At 40.6% G+C, this 20506-nt stretch overlaps 3 protein-coding genes across 4 annotated transcripts in view; 2 read left to right on the top strand and 1 right to left on the bottom strand.

Annotated features, from left to right (window-relative positions):
- Positions 1-1669: 1669 nt before the first annotated feature.
- On the top strand, positions 1670-12975 carry ddx20 (DEAD (Asp-Glu-Ala-Asp) box polypeptide 20). The gene is made up of 11 exons (XM_034207492.1): positions 1670-1949; positions 7085-7179; positions 7570-7738; positions 7826-7940; positions 8059-8201; positions 9949-10087; positions 10214-10272; positions 10482-10564; positions 10701-10806; positions 11404-11505; positions 11614-12975. Exons 1-11 carry the CDS (start codon positions 1754-1756, stop codon positions 12753-12755), a joined length of 2349 nt encoding a protein of 782 aa, XP_034063383.1. The 5' UTR covers positions 1670-1753; the 3' UTR covers positions 12756-12975.
- A 467-nt stretch (positions 12976-13442) lies between these two features.
- On the top strand, positions 13443-16500 carry LOC117540707 (D(2) dopamine receptor-like). Its single transcript, XM_034207495.1, has 2 exons — positions 13443-14477; positions 16303-16500. Exons 1-2 carry the CDS (start codon positions 13443-13445, stop codon positions 16456-16458), a joined length of 1191 nt encoding a protein of 396 aa, XP_034063386.1. The 3' UTR covers positions 16459-16500.
- A 101-nt stretch (positions 16501-16601) lies between these two features.
- kcnd3 (potassium voltage-gated channel, Shal-related subfamily, member 3) overlaps positions 16602-20506 on the bottom strand; it is a 117169-nt gene continuing 113264 nt past the window's right edge. For both annotated transcript variants that reach the window (XM_034207493.1, XM_034207494.1), the window contains one exon: positions 16602-19921. In XM_034207493.1, coding sequence (XP_034063384.1) covers positions 19765-19921 — 157 coding nt within the window. In that variant the 3' untranslated portion in view covers positions 16602-19764. The remainder of the gene's footprint in view (positions 19922-20506) is intronic.

Here is a 20506-nt window from a genome sequence, read left to right as displayed (position 1 = left end):
CCAGCCCACATATGCTCCATCAAGGATGGTGCTACAGGCTGCAAGACATTGCACTTACAACTACAATAAGCATGTTAATGTTAATCTAATACAGCTCCCCCCCCCCGCGGTGGTTTTGAAATGCTCCCGATTTCGGAATTCTCAAGGTTGGCAAGTATGCTAGCTGTTTATATTAGCACTTCCAGGATATTTGCACCTCCAGAAAAATGGCGTATTTATATATGGCACGCGTTGCATTGTGGGTAGCACGTGACGTCACTGTGTGTGAAAGAATTGGCCCAGTAGGCCCACCCATAACGCAGTGGCTGGGCTATTTGTCTTTATTGATTTAATGTGAACACAGCTTGTCCTTCATCCTGTATTTAACAGTTAGACAAGGTACATTTTTAAAACCAGGTTTATCCTTTTTTTGGTTCAGCCAAAGGAAGTCTTTTATTCTCTCTATGTGGTTTTATCGTGGGTTTTATTCAGTGGTGTAGTGGGGATTTTTTTACTGGGGGGACGCTATTTTAATTAGGTAATCCCAAACAATGCCACACAAGTGCGCACGCGCGAAGTGCACTCACAACACGGGCAGACAGGCCCAAATAAACTACCGGCATGCTTAGTCCTATAGTTGCTGTACGGCAAAAAGTAGACGGCGCTGCGCTCAACACACACACAGACTCAAAACCACACTGGCATATAAATTACATAAACAATGTATAGGCCTAAATTGCATAAACTACAGTATTGCAACTAAGCAGACGATGATCTGGACTTGAAATGATTCTGATTAGGCCTAGCCTACATTGCAAATAAGCAGACAACGCTGCTTTTCACACACACACACACACACACACACACACACACACACACACACACACACACACACACACACACACACACACACACACACACACACACACACACACACACACACACACACACACACACACACACACACACACACACACACACACACACACACACACACCTTGCGTTTTGAAGACTGATAAATCCGAATTGGATGAACAAATTTTGCAGCCCAGTTTCCCAGCTTTGCAGTCTCCACGGGTATTCCTCTTGTTTCCTCCGCCACATCTCCTCCGTCCATACCTCTGGGAAAGGTGAGCTTGAGCTAGCTAGCGGAACGTTGCTAGCGCAGCTAACGTTGACGTTAGTGCGAGCATTATCCACGTCTTTAGGCGGCTCTTCTGATGATGTAGTGCTAGTAGCAACTTCACTTGCTGCTAGCCTTTTTCTTCTTGTGAATTATATTCTTTTTAGAAAAGAAGTCAAGTAAAAAATGTTTGCCTGCCATTATAGAGCTTTTTCGTTAGCATTCTTGAGGGAAAGAGCTACCGCAAAATCGGCGGGCAGTGAGTGGGACACACCCCCAGCTCGCCGCGGGGTCATGAGCGTGATGATGAATCATAATTCTTTAAGGAAATCGTTTTTATTTTGTATTATAATTACTGTGAAATGTATTATGTTTTTGTCATTATTACAACAAATACACACTTGCAACTGATAACACTGGCAATGATTTTATATTTATTAGACTATTAAAAAAAAGATTGTGCTCCAAATAAGTGGGGGTACGGCGTACCCCCGCGTCCAACGCCCACTACACCACTGGTTTTATTCATAGGTCAGAAATGTGGATGTTAATTCTCCTCCCATTCACCAGAGGGCGATGAAGACTGAAGCCGAGCTCGAGCGCATTAAAGCTGCTGAGTTTGATCACTGGCGGTAAACAACTACAGTCAACATGGCGGCCTCCGTGAGGAGAGCAGCGCACGACATAGAAACACGAAAGCGGACCGATGATGTGCTTTTATCGGAGGGAATAGACTTCAGCTCCCTGCTGCTCTCTCAGCCCGTGTTGGAGGGACTGTCCTCCGCAGGCTTCCAGAAACCCTCCCCGATCCAGCTGAAGGCGATCCCGCTGGGCCGCTGCGGACTTGGTGGGTGCATTTAACTGCGTGGGCCGCCCCACATGTTTACTGTTTCATAGTTTATTTATGTCTGTTTGGATAGAGAAACACTTCAGCTGACTGGATCTGCCATCTAAAGATGGAGCGAGAGAGAGGAGCTGTGGATTATTGTTATTGATTAATGCATCATTGTTTCTTAGGGTCAAAAACACTAAACTCACAACTTCAAATGAAAGCGTTTAGTTTATTTATTTAATGAAAGAGCACATGTTCAATGTGAAAAATAACAGTAGATATAGATTAGTTGCAACTTGGTGAAAAAAGATATATACAATATATTTTATATATATATATATATACAGTGGGGCAAAAAAGTATTTAGTCAGCCACCAATTATGCAAGTTCTCCCACTTAAAAAAACGAGAGAGGCCTGTAATTTTCATCCTATGTATACCTCAACTATGAGAGACAGAATGAGAAGAAAAAAAATCCAGAAAATCACATTTTTAAAGAATTTATTTACAAATGATGGTGGAAAATAAGTATTTTGTCAATAACAAAAGTTCATCTCAATACTTTGTTATATACCGTTTGTTGGCAATGACAGAGGTCAAACGTTTTCTGTAAGTCTTCACAAGGTTTTCACACACTTGCTGGTATTTTGGCCCATTCCTCCATGCAGATCTTTTCTAGAGCAGTGATGTTTTGGGGCTGTCGCTGGGCAACACAGACTTTCAACTCCCTCCAAAGATTTTCTATGGGGATGAGATCTGGAGACTGGCTAGGCCACTCCAGGACCTTGAAATGCTTCTTACGAAGCCACTCCTTCGTTGCCCGGGCAGTGTGTTTGGGATCATTGTCATGCTGAAAGACCCAGCCACGTTTCATCTTCAATGCCCTTGCTGATGGAAGGAGGATGTCACTCAAAATCTCACGATACATGGCCCCATTCATTCTTTCCTTTACACCAGGGGTGGGGAACCTCCGGCCTCCGGGCCGTATACGGCCCACGAGACCATTTGGTACGGCCCTCGAGGTAATTTTATAAACACACATACAAAATCAAATAAATCTAGACCGCAGAATAATTAAACAAGCGAGTGCCTGTTTTTCCTGGCCAAGGTCAGGGTCCTTGAACACAACACGAGCCTAACATGTCATCGCGTGGTATATGTCTCGTCTGACACGTGCTGAAAGAGAGCACCAGAACGCCGCTCCGGGCCGGGACTTCACAAATTGCAGTACCGATAAGGAGCCTTCATGCCGCAGTTTCTGCATGGCTGTGTCTTAGTTGTAAGCCCAGTGGCGATCTGTTCATCTGTCATACCGATCATACAGTCAGTAGCTTTGTTGTTATTAGCATCTGGTTAGCTAGCTATGCTAACGAATATAAGAAGCTTTTTCTCCAACCAGTGAGGTAAAGGCACATCTTTATATGATCATTATAGTTATAAAACAATAAGAGAATAAAGTAAAAGAAGTTATTATTAAACAAGGATACATTTTGAAAGGATAGTGATTTGTAAAATATCCATAAAGAAAAAAATCTGCTTACAGTTCTGTTTCATCTGGGTGTTTAGAGATGTTTCCATAGATCTATTAATTTTACTCTCAAAGTGCACCAGATTGATGCTTTTAACTTCCTGGTGGTGCATGCCCCCGGACCCCCCTAGAGGAGGTTAGATTCCCCCCCCCCCCACTTAAATCATGTCCACATGGATATGAAACTAAATACATTTGCACACATCTTGTGTCCATATATTTCTGTTTTGGTGGTCATGCGCGGGTCATGGTCAAATATCTGGATTAAGAGGTTGCTTTTTCTTTGCACAGCATGAAAGAAAGGTGAAATCAATGGGCTGTGATTTTAGTTTTTTAAGCAGACGTTGAGTTCAATAGTTTGTACGGCCCTCGAAGGATGTTGTAAAAATTGAAATGGCCCTTGAGAGGAAAAAGGTTCCCCACCCCTGCTTTACACGGATCAGTCGTCCTGGTCCCTTTGCAGAAACACAGCCCCAAAGCATGATGTTTCCACCCCCATGTTTCACAGTAGGTATGGTGTTCTTTGGATGCAACTCAGCATTCTTTCTCCTCCAAACACGTCTAGTTGAGTTTTTACCAAAAAGTTCTATTTTGGTTTCATCTGACCATATGACATTCTCCCAATCCTCTTCTGGATCATCTGCTCTCTAGCAAACTTCAGACGGGCCTGGACATGTACTGGCTTAAGCAGGGGGACACGTCTGGCACTGCAGGATTTGAGTCCCTGGCGGCGTAGTGTGTTACTGATGGTAGCCTTTGTTACTTTGGTCCCAGCTCTCTGCAGGTCATTGACTAGGCCCCCCCGTGTGGTTCTGGGATTTTTGCTCACCGTTCTTGTGATCATTTTGACCCCACGGGGTGAGATCTTGCGTGGAGCCCCAGATCGAGGGAGATTATCAGTGGTCTTGTATGTCTTCCATTTTCTAATAATTGCTCCCACAGTTTTTCTTCACACCAAGCTGCGTACCTATTGCAGATTCAGTCTTCCCAGCCTGGTGCAGGTCTACAATTTTGTTTCTGGTGTCCTTTGACAGCTCTTTGGTCTTGGCCATAGTGGAGTGTGACTGTTTGAGGTTGTGGACAGGTGTCTTTTATACTGATAACGAGTTCAAACAGGTGCCATTAATACAGTTACCAAGTGGAGGACAGAGGAGGCTCTTAAAGAAGAAGTTACAGGTCTGTGAGAGCTAGAAATCTTGTTTGTTTGTAGGTGACCAAATACTTATTTTACCGAGGAATTTACCAATTAATTCATTACAAATCCTACAATGTGATTTCCTGGATTCTTTCCCCCCATTCTGTCTCTCATAGTTGAAGTGTACCTAGGATGAAAATTACAGGTCTCTCTCATCTTTTTAAGTAGGAGAACTTGCACAATTGGTGGCTGACTAAATACTTTTTTGCCCCACTGTATGTGTATATATATATATGTATATATATATATATGTGTATATATATATGTATATATGTATATATATATATATGTGTAGATATATATATATATATATATATATATATATATGTATATATATATGTATATATGTATATATATATGTATATATATATATATATATATATTGTACTATTATATATCTGTGTATATATATAGTCTATATATCTTATATGTATTATATATCTGTATCTCTATATATGTCATATCTGTATATATATATGTATATTCTATGTATCTGTCTCTATGTATATATCTATTGTCTATATATATGTGTCTCTCTGTATGTGATTTAGCTCTATATTCTAATATTGTGTGTATATATATATATGTGTGTGTGTGTCTATATCTATCTCTCTATCTGTGTGTGTATATCTCTATATATATATATATATATCTGTGTGTGTATATATTATATCTCTCTATATTATATCTGTGGTGTGTGTGTGTGTAATATATTATCTCTATATTTAATATGTCTCTCTATGTGTGTATATATATATATATGTATATATATTGTATCTATTGTATATCATTATATGTATACCTATATACATGTATATCTTATATATATATATGTATATGTATATGTAGATATATATGTATATATATATATATATGTATATACGTATATATATATATATATATATATATATATACATATACATATACATATACATATACATACATATATATATACATACATATATATATATATATATATATGTGTGTATGTATATATGTATGTATATGTGTATATATATATATATGTATGTGTGTATATATGTATGTATATGTGTATATATATATATGTATGTGTATGTATATATATATGTTTTCTTTACTGGAACATGTTTAACAGTACAAACAAAATAAACGACAAATAAACCAACATCAACATGATTTTTGTTTTATTTTTTGTTATTTTCTAAAGTGCCTGCCATTGCCTTTATTTGGAGATGCGCTATGCGCGCACAATGTATTTATTGCAATGCTGCCATTATTAAATACAGGCTATAGGTCCTGGATGGATATCCTCGTGGATTCATCTTCCTATTATACACACATGCATTTCCAAACATTTGGACTACCTATGTTGCAAATGTATTATCTTTTCAATTTTCCACACGGCATCTATTGCACGTCTGTCCGTCCTGGGAGAGGGATCCCTCCTCTGTTGCTCTCCCTGAGGTTTATCTCATTGTTCCCTTTAAACTGTGGGTTTTCTTCGGAAGTTTTTCCTTGTACGATGTGAGGGTCTAAGGACAGAGGGTGTCGTATTGTCATACTGATATTCTGTACAAACTGTGAAGACCACTGAGACAAATGTAACATTTGTGATATTGGGCTATATAAATAAACATTGATTGATTGATTGATACAGCTTGTATTAATAATAGCAGCATTGCAATAAATATTATTATAGCAATTTATTTATTGCAATGCTATTATTAATAATACAGGCTGTAGCCTGTATTATTAATAATAGCAGCATTGCAATAAATAAATTGTGCGCGCATCTTCAAATAAAGGCAATGGCAGGCACTTTAGACAATAACAAAAAATAAACCACCATCATGTAGCCTGTATTAATAATAGCAGCATTGAAATACATTCAATAATTAGCCTATTGTTCCACGAGGAGGAACTCTTTTTACCTGCCGCTTTGTTCATCTTTAGTCGCACGTGTGAGGGAGGGTGGGGGCGGGGGCGGTGTGTAGCGTGCTGCAGCAGCAGTCTGCTCTGCACGCAGGCTTCCTCCAAGTTTACAGTAAAACAAACTGGTGGTGTGACCAATGGCCATTTACAATTGTTAATACTATTACTATTATTAGCATTAGTCTATATTTTGGTTGAAACTAAGCCAGAAAAAAAAAAAAAAACATAAATAATAATAAAAGAATATATAAATAAAATTGATTTTTAAAAATAATATTCGATTATGGAGAGTGTAACGAATAATCGCTGGCATCCCTAGCGGTTAATCACAGTGCACTTAGAGAAAAGACCTCTGATTGGTCGTACTGTTTAACTGTGGATGGGGAGCACAGGAATGATCAAGCGGATTGGGCACTATAGACAGTGAAGCATCAATATTGCATGCAATCAAGTACATTTAACTGTGAATGCCAGCATTGTGATTGTGATTTTACAGACTGATCTATTGTTTCAGATTTGATTGTACAGGCCAAATCTGGCACAGGGAAGACATGCGTCTTCTGCACCATCGCCCTGGACTCCCTTGTCCTGGAGAATCCTGCGACTCAGGTGAGCGGATTCATTCGAGATCATAAGATCAATAGAATATGGAGAAATGTATCCTTCCCATAACACTTTTAATTTGAAAATGAACACTGCTCAATTTCACCAACAACAGATGGTCATGATAACTAATCCCTTTAGTTTTGAGGGTCTTAATCTGATGAGTTAAAGTTGATCAGTGTTCAAAGTGTAAAATGAAAAAGGGCAATAATTGATAAAGCGGAGGTACATCTGGTCTTGTTGGTGAACTGGCTGCATTCTAGTGAAATCTTATTAGCTGCAGGGTCTACTGATTGGGAACTACCCAACACTTGTCTGTTAATCTGCATGCAATCAGATGTAAGTGCTTGTTGACATTTAACTTTCTCCACAAACAACCTTTCCTTCCTCCTGCAGGTTCTTGTCCTGGCTCCTACACGTGAGATCGCGGTGCAGATTCACTCAGTGGTGATGGCTATAGGCTGTGCCGTGGAAGGTCTCGAGTGCCATGTATTTATCGGGGGCAGGCCTGTGAGTCAGGACAAAACCAATCTGAAGAAGTGCCATATAGCTGTGGGCTCGCCCGGTAAGAGGACAATGGATAAATAGAGGGCATAACATGTAGCTGTGAAGCTGTTATTTTTTAAAACTTTGCTTTTGGTTATATACCCAGGTCGAATCAAACAGCTCATCGAGTTGGAAATGTTGTCCACCGCCAGCATCAGACTATTTGTTCTGGATGAGGCAGACAAGCTGCTGGAGGAAGGCAGCTTTCAGGAACAGATAAAGTAAGTAACATCTGACAGGAACCTTTTTATAACAAATAAAATAAATTACATAACTCGCATGTTCATTCATAAAACCCACACGCTGGAATTCACCCGCCCCCTCTGCTTGTCTCTTCAGCTGGATCTTTTCCTCTCTGCCTGTGAACAAACAGATGCTCGCACTCTCTGCCACCTACCCAGAATCCCTCGCTCAGCACCTGACCCGCTACATGAGAGAGCCTACTTTTGTCAGACTCAATCCCAGTGATCTGGGCCTTAAAGGTAAGACATGTGTCAGCTGTGCTGCTGTCATTATTACCAAACAAAGCTTAGAAAAACGTTATTTAATTTAAAGGGTTAAAGCATCTCAAATTACTTGACCTTGCAGCTGTTTTTAGTTGGCACATTTATCTGTAAAGTGACAGCAATTACCTGTTGTCCTGGCTAACAGAGGCTTCTCCTAACACCAGTTACAGGATTGTTTATAATGTGAGGTGTTCCTCTAAGGCAGGGGTGGGGAACCTCCGGCCCCCGGGCCGTATACGGCCCGCGAGACCATTTGGTGTGGCCCTCGAGGTAATTTATAAACACACGCAAAAAAGAAAAAAATTAAAGAAATCTAGACTGCAAAATAATTAAACAAGTGAGTGCCTGTTTTTCCTGGCCAAGGTCAGGGTCCTTGAACACAACACGAGCCTAACTTGTCATCACTGGTATATGTCTCGTCTGACAGGGGTGTAGTTCTGACGGGGAGCACCAGAACGCAGCTCCGCTCCGGCACTTCCAAAAATTGCAGTAGGCTACCCATAAGGAGCCGTACACATGCTGCAGTTTTTGCGTGGCTGTCTTAGTTGTAAACCCAGTGGCGATCTGTCATACTGATCATACAGTCAATAACTTTGTTGTTATTAGCATCTGGTTAGCTAGCTATGCTAACGAATATAAGAAGCTTTTTCTACAACCAGTGAGGTAAAGGCACATCTTTATATGATCATTATAGTTATAAAAAATAAGAGATTTCATTTCATTTCAAACCTTTATTTATACAGATAAATCCCATTGAGATCATTGATCTCTTTTTCAAGGGAGACCTGCTCAAGTAGTTCCACATGAAACATAAAAACATAAATAGAACAACTAAAGGACATCATACAGCATCATTTACATAACTATCCACATAAACAGGTACCAATAGCTTCCGATTGACTAGCATCCAACCGAGCTTTAAAAACATTTAGTGGCACCAGATTGTTCAGTTTCCATTTAATTTGCAGACTATTCCAAGACAGAGGAGCTGCGCATCTAAAAGCGGTCTTCCCCTAGCAGTTGTAATAAAGTAAACAGGTATAAAATACTATATGAGAGTAAAAAAAAGTTGTTATTAATAAACAAGAATACAGTTTGAAAGGGGAGTGATTTGTAAAATATCCATAAAGAAAAATAAATCTGCTTACAGTTCTGTTTCATATGGGTGTTGAGAGATGTTTCCATAGATCTCCTAATTTTGCTCTCAAAGTGCACCAGATTGATGCTTTTAACTTCAACATTTAAAAACAAATCTTCCCGGGGGAGCATGCCCCCCGGACCCCCCTAGAGGAGGTTAGGTCCCCCCCACTTAAATCATGTTCACATGGATAGGAGTCTAAATACATTTTGCACACATCTTGTGTCCATATCTTTCTGTTTGGGTGGTCATGCCACAACCGTGAACGTGCATGCGTGAGTCATGGCAAGATATCTGGATTAAGAGGTTGCTTTTTCTTTGCACAGCATGAAAGAAAGGTGAAATGAGTGGGCTGTGATTTTAGTATTTTTAAGCAGAGGTCAATAATTTGTACGGCCCTCGGAGGATGTTGAAAACATTGAAATGGCCCTTGAGAGGAAAAAGGTTCCCCACCCCTGTTCTAAGGGGTTATTTCCGGACAGAAAATGTGCTTGTAACAAAGTCAGGCCATATGTGTTATGCTTTTTAGGCAATGCTTGACTTTATATTCCCCTTTGCATGTTGTCCTCGTGTGCCCCCTGCCAGGCCTGAAGCAGTACTACAAGCTGGTGCAGTCCCATCCTTTACCTCACATGGTTTTCCAGGAAAAGGTGCAGCATTTGCTGGAGCTTTTCAGTAAAATCCCATTCAACCAGGCGCTGGTGTTCTCCAATCTACACACAAGGTATTTTCATGCCAAGTATCACTTAACATAGGTTTTTTTGAATATATTTCTTTTACCTACATATTATTTTCAAAAATAAGATCTGAAAATGTGTTTTCTGAGAAATGATGTGGAATGCTCCCACAGGGCTCAACACCTGGCAGACATCCTGTCCTCCAAAGGCTTACCTGCTGTTTGTATCTCAGGTGAGAGCACACTTTGAGCGGCATTATTCTGTGATGACATGTTGTTGAGATCTCTTTGATATTGATTGATTCATATGTAGAAAAGTTGATTACAAACCATCTTTAAGCATTTATTATAAAAAAGGGCTAGTTTTACCTTTTGCAAAAGCGAGGACAAAACAAATTCTGAAAATCTAACTTGATATGTCTTTGTGTGATGGCGTTTACAGGTGGTCTGACTCAAGACCAGAGACTGGAGGCCATGTCCAAACTGAAGCAGTACCAGTGCAGGGTGCTCATCTCCACTGACCTGGTGAGACACACCTGTCCCGTCTGCTGCTTTTTTTTCTGTGTTTTTTCCTTCATGTATCTTAAGTTATACAAGTCTTGAGTTTTACAATAAGCTCCTGTTCTTTAATCCTGTATGTTTTCTCTGTCCTTCCTGTCAGACTTCCAGAGGTATAGATGCAGAGAAGGTTAACCTGGTGATTAATCTGGACGTGCCACAGGACTGGGAGACGTATATGCATCGAATTGGACGTGCTGGGCGCTTCGGTTAGTCTCTAATAGTGTTAGTTTAAAGCAGTAATGGGTATTTACAATACACGGCAAGTGATTTTGTGAGACTAAAATAGTTCACATTTTGATGAAAGCAGTTCAGCAAAAAGTTTCCAGATTTATGCTTTCGCCACACTAAGGTCAACGTTTTGTTTTAGTCTAATAGGTCACTAAACACCAATAATTCAATCTCCACTACTACAGCAAATCTACCGTTTCCTGACAGTAACACTACACGTCTCTTATCTGCCACTTTCTCATTTTGAAATATGTTTAATCAGTTAAATGATCAATGGTAATTAACTGATAATTGATTATCCACTGACATCGCTAACTCAAAGCAACATAACAGCTGAACATTTTGGAGGATTAGCTTGAGTCTCTGTAGTTATAAAGACTATGACCCACCTAGTTCCAGGTTCCTCATCATCTGCATTTATCATAATTTTGGCTTAACCTGTGTGCTGTCTTGGAAACAGAAGGCAATACAGTTTTCTTTTTTTTACACCTGCCGTTCTTGGGCACAGAAATCACTCGCCCTCCTTTATCCCTTCGTAGGATTTAAATGGGTTCTCATCATGGTTTTGTTTGTAGGCACTCAAGGACTGGCTGTGACCTACTGTTGCCATGGTGAGGAGGAGAACAAGATGATGGCCATCGCTCAAAAGTGTGCCCTGACCTTGTCTATGTTGCCATGTAAGTCACATGTCTAAGAAGAGTTCCACGTTCTCCTTTTTAAAACAGAACCTTTCAATGAATGTGATTGAGTGGAACCTAATTAAAGTCTATCTCCTTCACTTTTAGCCACTATTGAGCCTAGTTTGATGGACGAGTCATGTGACTGGGATGTCTGCACTGAAGCTTCTACTCCAGGCCATTTACCCGTGCCCTCCACCAGGACAGAGAAGAAGAAGCGTACCAAGCAAGTCACTGATGAAGCTATGGAGCACTCAAGCATTCAAAGAAAGCCAGAGAAGACCCATCTAGCACCGGGACCCCACAGTGAAGGGAATACAAGAAGAGCACCTCCTCCAGAGGTCTCTCTCCCACAACCTCCTCCTCGGGTGGTGCCCACTCGAAAAGAGCAACAGGATGCTCTGCCGAAGATCCCTCCCCTCAGCTCATTCAAGAAATGTAGGTCAAGGTTTATGACCCTGGAGGAAGCTGATCTGGACTTCCACAGCTTCATCACCACAGGGTTGGGTAGATCAGTGGAGGTCATCAAGGATTTCAGAGGCGGAGAGGATGGTGATGGACATAGAGAGTCTACCATCCTAAATGATGATGGAGCTCAATGTTTCAAACAAAAAAGGTGGAAATCTGATCTTCCACCTCCAAAGGCAGTTCCCAGTTCTTCAAGCTCGCAATCTGAGGAAGATGATGAGCCAGATCAGATGAGAGAAGGGGAACACAGAGCAATCTCTGAGCCTCAGCCTGAAGCTAGACCAACACCCATTGTGTCCAAAGAAAAGGCAGGGTCCACTACATCATCATCATACATTTCTACACCCAAAACATATCCCCAGCCTGCATCAAATGCAAGTGCTTGGTCTCAGCCCAAGAACTCTGAATCTGTACCCACTGTTAGACCGAGCGGGCATCTCAGGCAGACGGCTCCAACGCAACATGGAAGAAATGAATCCAGTAAGGTTACAGAAAAGAATGCGAAACAGAGAAAAAGGGTTTCAGAGAAGATGCGCAGAGAGCAACAGAGGGAAAGGGATGAAGAGGAACATGTTGATGAGGATAATGAAGAGGAGGAAGAGGAGGGGGATTGGAGTGCTGAATCTTACTGGAGAGCCAGCTACAGAGCCTGGAATGATTACTACGCCTCCATGTCTCCTGTCCAAAAGCAAGGTTACCAAAGCTACTACAGTGTAGCCCACAACTGGATGGCAGCCTATCGTATGAATGCTGTCTACATGGAGGAACTCCTAAAAGACTGACATTTATATTCTGCTTATCAGGACATTTAATCGTACCGTTTTCAAATTGTAAAAATGTGTCTGAATGTCCCCTGTAGAATAATTATTTAAATGTTTGCTCTTCTGTTCCAACAAGTTGCACATAAAATTGTTGACTTTTTTTTATTAAATCCATACCCTAAACTGTATGCTCCAAATACTAAATACTAAATAAACTACCAGTATGGATCATGTATTGCAATATCCTCTTCTTCATGTTTACATGCTATGCTTATTACGATATAGTATGATTTATTTTCTTCTGACTTTAGACTACAAAGAGCATCCGCATCACCTGCCCTAATCAAACTTGGTGTTTAAAGAGGAAGGTCAAGGAGAGGCTAAAAACTGCAATCTACTTGCCAGGCTCTTCAGCAGAGCATGGCAAGGTTGGACCACTCCACTTGCTCCTGATTACAGACTAATCAACTGACCAATCAGTGCTGGGCAAAATAAATGGCAAACACCCTTAAATACTTTTAAGGGTGTTTGCCTAACTCCATTTTGCCATCTGTAGTGTTTATGAATCTTCATTGTAGAGCAAGGTGGATAGCTGTTTTACTCTGAGCTGCAGGCCACTGATGTGGACTTCAACCAGGATGTGGTTAGGATGAACCAAAGAGATGTTTATAGACTCCATCAGAGGGAGCGTCAAACGGAGATGAAAATATGGATTTACACAATTTCTGGAACGAAACAACTGCGCACAATGAGACTGACGTGCATACAATGTTTTTTATTTTTAACTGCATAGTCTTAACTTTAACTTTGGTTTTGGGAACACCCGGAAACCTGTGGGTTTGTTGGGTAGTTTACAGGACCAAGAGCCTACAGACTATTAATAATGCGCTGCTGGTCAGCTTGGCGGTCAGTGACCTCCTGAAATGCTCAGTGGACACCCCTCTGCTGCTCTTTTGTCTGCAGTACGGAAAGAGCAGCCAGGTGTCTGTGTCGGTGTGCACCCTGCAGCAGTTCACCTATGCCCTGTGCAGCTGCGTCCAGCTGCTCACGCTGGTCAGCATCAGCGTTGAGCGCTACCAAGCCATCGCGTATCCTTTCCAAACCGAGAGGAGGAAAGCCAGGGTCCGGCTGTGGATCCTGTCCATCTGGGCATGCGGCCTCCTGCTGGCTATAATCTCTCTGATCCTTTCCAAAAATGCGCTTTTTTGCATGCTGTGCCGTCAGAACAACGGGGATAATGGGGACGAGTGGCTTCAAAATGCGGATCCATTTGGCCCCTACGTGCTGGTTCCGGTATGGGGGTTGTCTCTTACTGTGATTGTTATCCACTACATCCGGATATTCAAAGTTGTAAGGCAGCACCGAAAGAAAGTGTTCAGTCAGGGAATCCAGCTGAGGCCAACAGTGTCAAAACACGTGTGGCTGGATGTCCCGGCCCCGGTACCACGGACAGCTCCGCCGGGCTTCTTCAGCCCTCTGCCCTCCCGCCGCACGGTGCTCCTGGTGGCCGAAGCAAGGGCTCCCCGTGCGGGCTCGTCCACAGAAGGCGCCCCAGGGAGACTTCCGGAGATCGTGGGGGCAGTGTGTCTCCTGACACCCGGGGCCAGGGAGCGTAGGAAGAAAAAGATGGAGGGGAAACTGGCTCAGCGTTTTGGATACATAATCATTGCGTTCACACTTTTCTGGATGCCCATGCTGGTTATTTTGCTTATGAACGTCGTCTCGTGGCAGGATGCGGACAAAGTGAGTGTAGTAGATTTTCTCATTACTGCATTTCTCCATTCTACAACACAATTCATGTTCAGTGTGACGCAAGCAATTATGTGTTTGACATACTTTACTGGGACTTTTCTTTTCATCATTTTTTGACATACTAAATAATGACTTTCCCCCAATATCTTCGACATACTATATGATGCATTTTTTCAAGATATTTTAGAGAGACTTTTTGTTCAAATGTTTTAAATACTTTTCTATATTTTTTGTACTATATATAAATACTACTAAATACTATAATATAATTGTATTATAATTTCCACATACTGTGCTATGAATTTTTTAGACATTTTAAATTTGTTAGACTTATTTTACATACTATACCATGCCCTTTGTACAATACTTTTGACATGCTATTCTATGGCTTTTTTTCCTATTATTTTATAATATAAATAATAATAGTAAAATAACTTTTTCAACTTAAATTAAACTTAGTGACATACTATGCTATTTTCATTGATGACACAGTAGACACACAACAGGGAGACTTCAACATATATTTATAGTTACAACAAAATGCATAAAAGAACACGTTTGAAACATTTTCATCCAGATCTATTGGGTTGAAATGGACTTACGTGTCTTCTGTTCCCTCCTTAGTGGACAATGTTGTCATTTTGGAAATTCGCATGTGTTAATGGGTGAGCAAATGCAACGCAAGTTTTGAGCGGATAATGTTACCATCACACACACACACACACACACACACACACACACACACACACACACACACACACACACACACACACACACACACACACACACACCACACACACACACACACACACACACACACACACACACACACGTACCTCAAGTGGGGTTTGAACCCCCTGTCTCCATGATGTCAGTCAGCATCCTTCCCCCACTGGACCATCTTCAATATACCAGACAGATGAAGAACATACAACTGAAGCTAGGAAACTTTATTAATGTGCAGAGAAACACAAATTTCACACTTGATACTGAAACATGGTCAAATTGAAAGAGATTTACAATGAAACCAATTAATTAATATTCAAAAGTCTGACTGTTTGTTTGAGACTCAGCCTGACCCACATCCTCTGATAGCTCAGTGGGTATAGGGAATAAGACTTTTTGATATTTCTTATGGCAAACTATACTATGACTTTTTTAATGAACCTCTTATGGCACACTATAATTTGAAAATGTAAACATTTTAAGTTAAATGTCTCATAACATATTATACTCTGACCTGTTGTGATACTGTGTATTTTACATTTGTTTTAAGGCTCAATATTCTATGACATTTTGAACTTTCGACCTACCATACCATACCATACCGTTTAAGAAAAATAAGTTATACTAGACACTTCTGGTTATCCATGTTTGGCAAATGAGGGGTGATTTTGATTGAACACACATGTGTAGCATTGACAGTAGATAGTGCTTCACATATGGATGTTGTCTCAAAGAAGTACAAATTGTAAAGCGTGAAGTTAACCTTTACCTTATGGAAATGATATATCATTTTGGAACACCAAATTCTAATCAATTCATCCTTGAGTCCAAGTTGAAGATGCTGCTAAATGTGAAGACATTTACTCAAGGAGTCTGAGATATTGCATTCAAAAGGGCCAGACAGGAAACCTGATGAAAACAAAAACTCTCCAAACACGAATACTGCGGGCGTGGTCGCATACAAAAAAAACCCATTGAACATTCATTCAAATAATATTTGGGCTCTGGATCATACTGGAGTTGTCCTGCTGGTACATTTTGGAATGGTATTCTATTTGATATTATCTTAAGCTCTCCTGTTTTTCCGCAGTTGATGATGGAGCTGGAGACATCAGCGATGGTGCTGACCTGTGTGCAGGCTGCAGTGGATCCCCTCATCTACACTTTAGTCACCAGACAGTTTCGCTCTGAACTCAGCAAGCTCCTCTCCTCCATCCCACGGTGTCCCCAAAAACAGAGGGCCTGAAGATGTAATCCTTTGTGAACATTGTGGTCACATGTATTGCACTTTTGGGACATAAAAACACAAAGACAGCTAAATATGCACAACCTGCTACCTTTTTTACACACACACTGATTTGGAGGCAGGTGAAGAAGAGAGCCCACAGATTTTGTATTTGTGGCAGATATAGATGTTTTATCAGGCGTTTCACAGTCGAGACACAAGACAAGGTCATAAATAATATCCAACACCTGACAAGATACGCACAGCAGTAGTCTCAACAACGACATGTGGCATAGGAGGGCAAAGCAAAGAGGAAAACTGACTGAGCCCAGAAAAAAAAGAGTACATAACAGCGAAAGAGAGACAAACACAATCAAAGACCTCTGTTTTTGTTGTTTGTAAATCAAAATGCAATCACTTGACATTTAGAGCGGAAATATGCTAACATAATAATTCAAACGGTGTCATTTGAAAGTGCAGCCGACACAAAATAGCCTGTTTTGTACCTGGAAGCAGTAAATAACACATCGTATCACTGTCCTAACAACAAACAATACAGGGAACCTCATTTCTGCTATTCCCTATGTCATACCCTTGGTGTCGTTTTTGATATTTTCTAAATGTCAGACTTGATGCTGTGAATATGAAGTCAATGTCTTGAACCCCTCTTTTACAATTACAGTGAAAAAGCTCTGTGTGTCTGTGCTTGTCTTCTTTTTTTCCCAAGGTAAATTTGTGGACAGATTGACTACACTCTATAAATGGATCTAGGCAGCTGGTGTCACTGTTTCAGTAATAAAATGACCAGCAATAGTACTAGTTCTCTCATAGGAATATCAGAGGTTGATGTAGAATATGTTTGGCTTCTTTTGGGGGGGTACTAACATCTGGATCAGAGGGAACCAAAGCACAACAGGAGTCTAAGGGACCTCAGGGTCTTGTGTAGTTATGCACTGATAGGCTACCAATTATGCTATATAATTTCACCCATATTGTCTAATATTTATATAACTAAATGTATTTTTTGTAAGTCTTAGCACAAATGCATGTATTAAATTGGTTAAGCTTTTGAGATGGCTTCATATTAAGATGATTAAATACATTTTTCAAAAGATCATTATACATTTTGCTGCTAGTTTGACAGTTTTTTGTCTACTTAAACAGAAAAAACAAACAAATGTTTGACAACAGCTACATGTGGGCAGACATAATATTGGACCAATTCCTGTATTGCTTTTTGAAATATGCTCTTGGCTGTTATGAAAAATACGCTCTTACGCATTTCTAGCCCTGTCTGTGCTCTTGGTTAACATTTTATTTCATCTATGCGGAGCAGTGGGGGCTTAGTCTGCTGTGACTGAAGCTGCTCCACCCGGTCTTGGAGAAACCACACCAGTGATATCATCCACGTAAAACCAGACCTATCTGTCTGTGTAGCTTCTGAATGACATTCAAGATAAAAAAAAAGCCAACAGGAAGGTACCAGATAGCAGGTTAGCAGAAAAAAACGTCACCGTCCATATTTACAAAGATCAACTTTGATAGGATTTGATGACGGGTAATTCTAAAGTTAAATGTTTGGGCTGTGAGTCAAGAGGACAGACAGAATAGCAAATGTTTTTGGTGGCAGAGATCTGTGGATGGCTCATCCTGTGTCCTCTGTGTCTCTGTTACAACAGGCTTTCCTGTTTTCAGTTATCCAGAAGAGAAAGTAAATAAAATCCTTTGAAACACCAAGGAGGACAAAAAGTACAAACACCAAGTTTCCTAACCACATAGAGTACACATACTCAACAACTTTTAAAAATGCCTGCTGAGTTTAGGGAAGAAAGAACGTTGACAGCTATAAAGACTATTGAAAGCATACTGTTGTTCACACAGGAGGTAAGGATACAACAGGACAACAACGAGAAAGAGTGAGAGAGGAGAGTGAGGAAAAGAGAAAGACAGACTGAGGGAGAAAGAGAACAAGAAGACAGCTTCACTGGTTCTGCCAAACAATGGTCAAATATTACAAAATATTCTATTAACAATATTCACAAAGAACCTGGGCACAGGACACATTCGTATCAGAAATTCTCAGCAAACGCCTTGTGCTTTTATTAGAAGTGATTTTAATTCAAAATGTACTTTGTTTTTGGTTTCTTTGTTAGAGAATTTAGTTAGTTGAGGTCTGTAGGGCTGTAGCAGCCAACATGGAGAACGTAAATAATGGGGAAGGAGGGGGGAATTCACAAAACTATAAAACAAATACATCTCTTTTTACTCCAGCAACAGGCACATTTTGTGTAAAAGGCTTGTAGCTGAGAATTTCGGAAATAAATGTGTACAATGGACCCTTCAGAATGGCAGCTAATCAAATATACCATATACTGAGCCATAGAGATTTTCAGAAGAATTGAAACACAAGTTCAATCAACTGAGACAAACACAGTCTCACACGCACGCACGCACGCACGCACGCACGCACGCACGCACGCACGCACGCACGCACGCACGCACACACACACACACACACACACACACACACACACACACACACACACACACACACACACACACACACACACACACACACACACACACACACACACACACACACACACACACACAGGCACATGTGCCTTCTATCCAAAACATCACAATTCCTCTATCTAGCAAAAAGTCACATACACTCATTCACAAATATGAAACTCATTGGTAACGCCATCACAGACCACCACCTACCATATTTCTTCTTTTAAAGGATTTTTACTCAGGTGGAATAATTTCGGACCTGAAAAGGAATATTTATCTTATCTATCGAACAGGTGAGTGGACCAAAAATGAATAAAGAAAATAGGGCAAGGTTAAATCTGTGGAAAAAGGCTTTGATAAAGTATAATTTTTTCTTATATATATATATATATATATATATATATATATATATCTCCTGCTAAAAATAGACCATGAGTCAAACTGAAGCAGAAATCATAAAAAGGTGCTGTGTGCACAGTGTGCCCACCTCCGACACTTGGGAGACACGCTCTCACACGTCTCCTCATCCAAAACGTATCCATACACATTTTCACCTCTCTTTCACCCACACATACACGCACACACACATGTGTGCCAATCAATGACATGAATACACTGTATCTAAAAGCCGTCCTCTGTGTGTTCAGGCAGTCCATGTCGTTACAGTACATGACCAGCAGAGGGCAGGCTCCACCACGGCCAAACTTGGACTCTGAATGCCTTTCCTCCATCCAGTCCTCCTCTGTCCCTCAGTCTGTCTCAATGAGTCTTTTTAATGTCTTTCTATGTGAGGCTCCTGCACTCTAGTCTTCACAGTGTGGACACCTTCACAACGTTCTGGTGGGTCAGATCGCCATCAGGAGTCGTCACTGGCGGTGTGGGAATGCTGATTATGGCTGTGGTGATCTGGTTGCTCTGGCAGTTCAGGGAGGCTGGCTCGTCTACTCGCATGTTCAGACTGGAGCGGCTACAGGAGGATGAAAAAGAAAGGCTTGGGATAGTTTCTCTATGTTGAAACCCATTGGTTCATGTCCGAGATAAGTAGGAAAAAAGGACAATAGAAACCCTTCTGTTACCCCTTTTTAACTGAAAGCACAACTCTTAATTTGCCACTGCAGTGAATGGGTCCTCATGTTTTATGGAGCTTTAAATAAACCCAGGTGTTAATGGTGATTGTAGTGTTAAACCAATTCAGAATCAACACCTCACTCTGCTCTTCATAGCTCTTAGCTGCTAATGAAACTCTGACCAGTTGTGTTCTTTAAATAAGCTAGAAACAACGGAGAGCCTTAGCAACAATTATCCTTGCACTTGGACAAATCTGAATGTATTCTTTTAAGTAAGGGACATAACCAGTTTTCTCTTGAATTCAAACTAAGATTAAGGGGAACTTGTTCTGTTTCTTATCTTCAGGAGACAACTAAGAAGAACAAAATATAAGCTTCAAAAAGCAAAGGACAAACTAATGAGGTTGTCTAATCCACAAACGCTTATTAGCAAATCACATTTTGAAAATGAAATTGGCTTCCTGTTGAAGGTAAAGTACCACATT

Source organism: Gymnodraco acuticeps, unplaced genomic scaffold (genome assembly GCF_902827175.1).
Source record: "Gymnodraco acuticeps unplaced genomic scaffold, fGymAcu1.1, whole genome shotgun sequence".
Classification (NCBI taxonomy): Eukaryota; Metazoa; Chordata; class Actinopteri; order Perciformes; family Bathydraconidae; genus Gymnodraco; species Gymnodraco acuticeps.
This window is presented reverse-complemented; position numbering and strand designations above follow the sequence as displayed.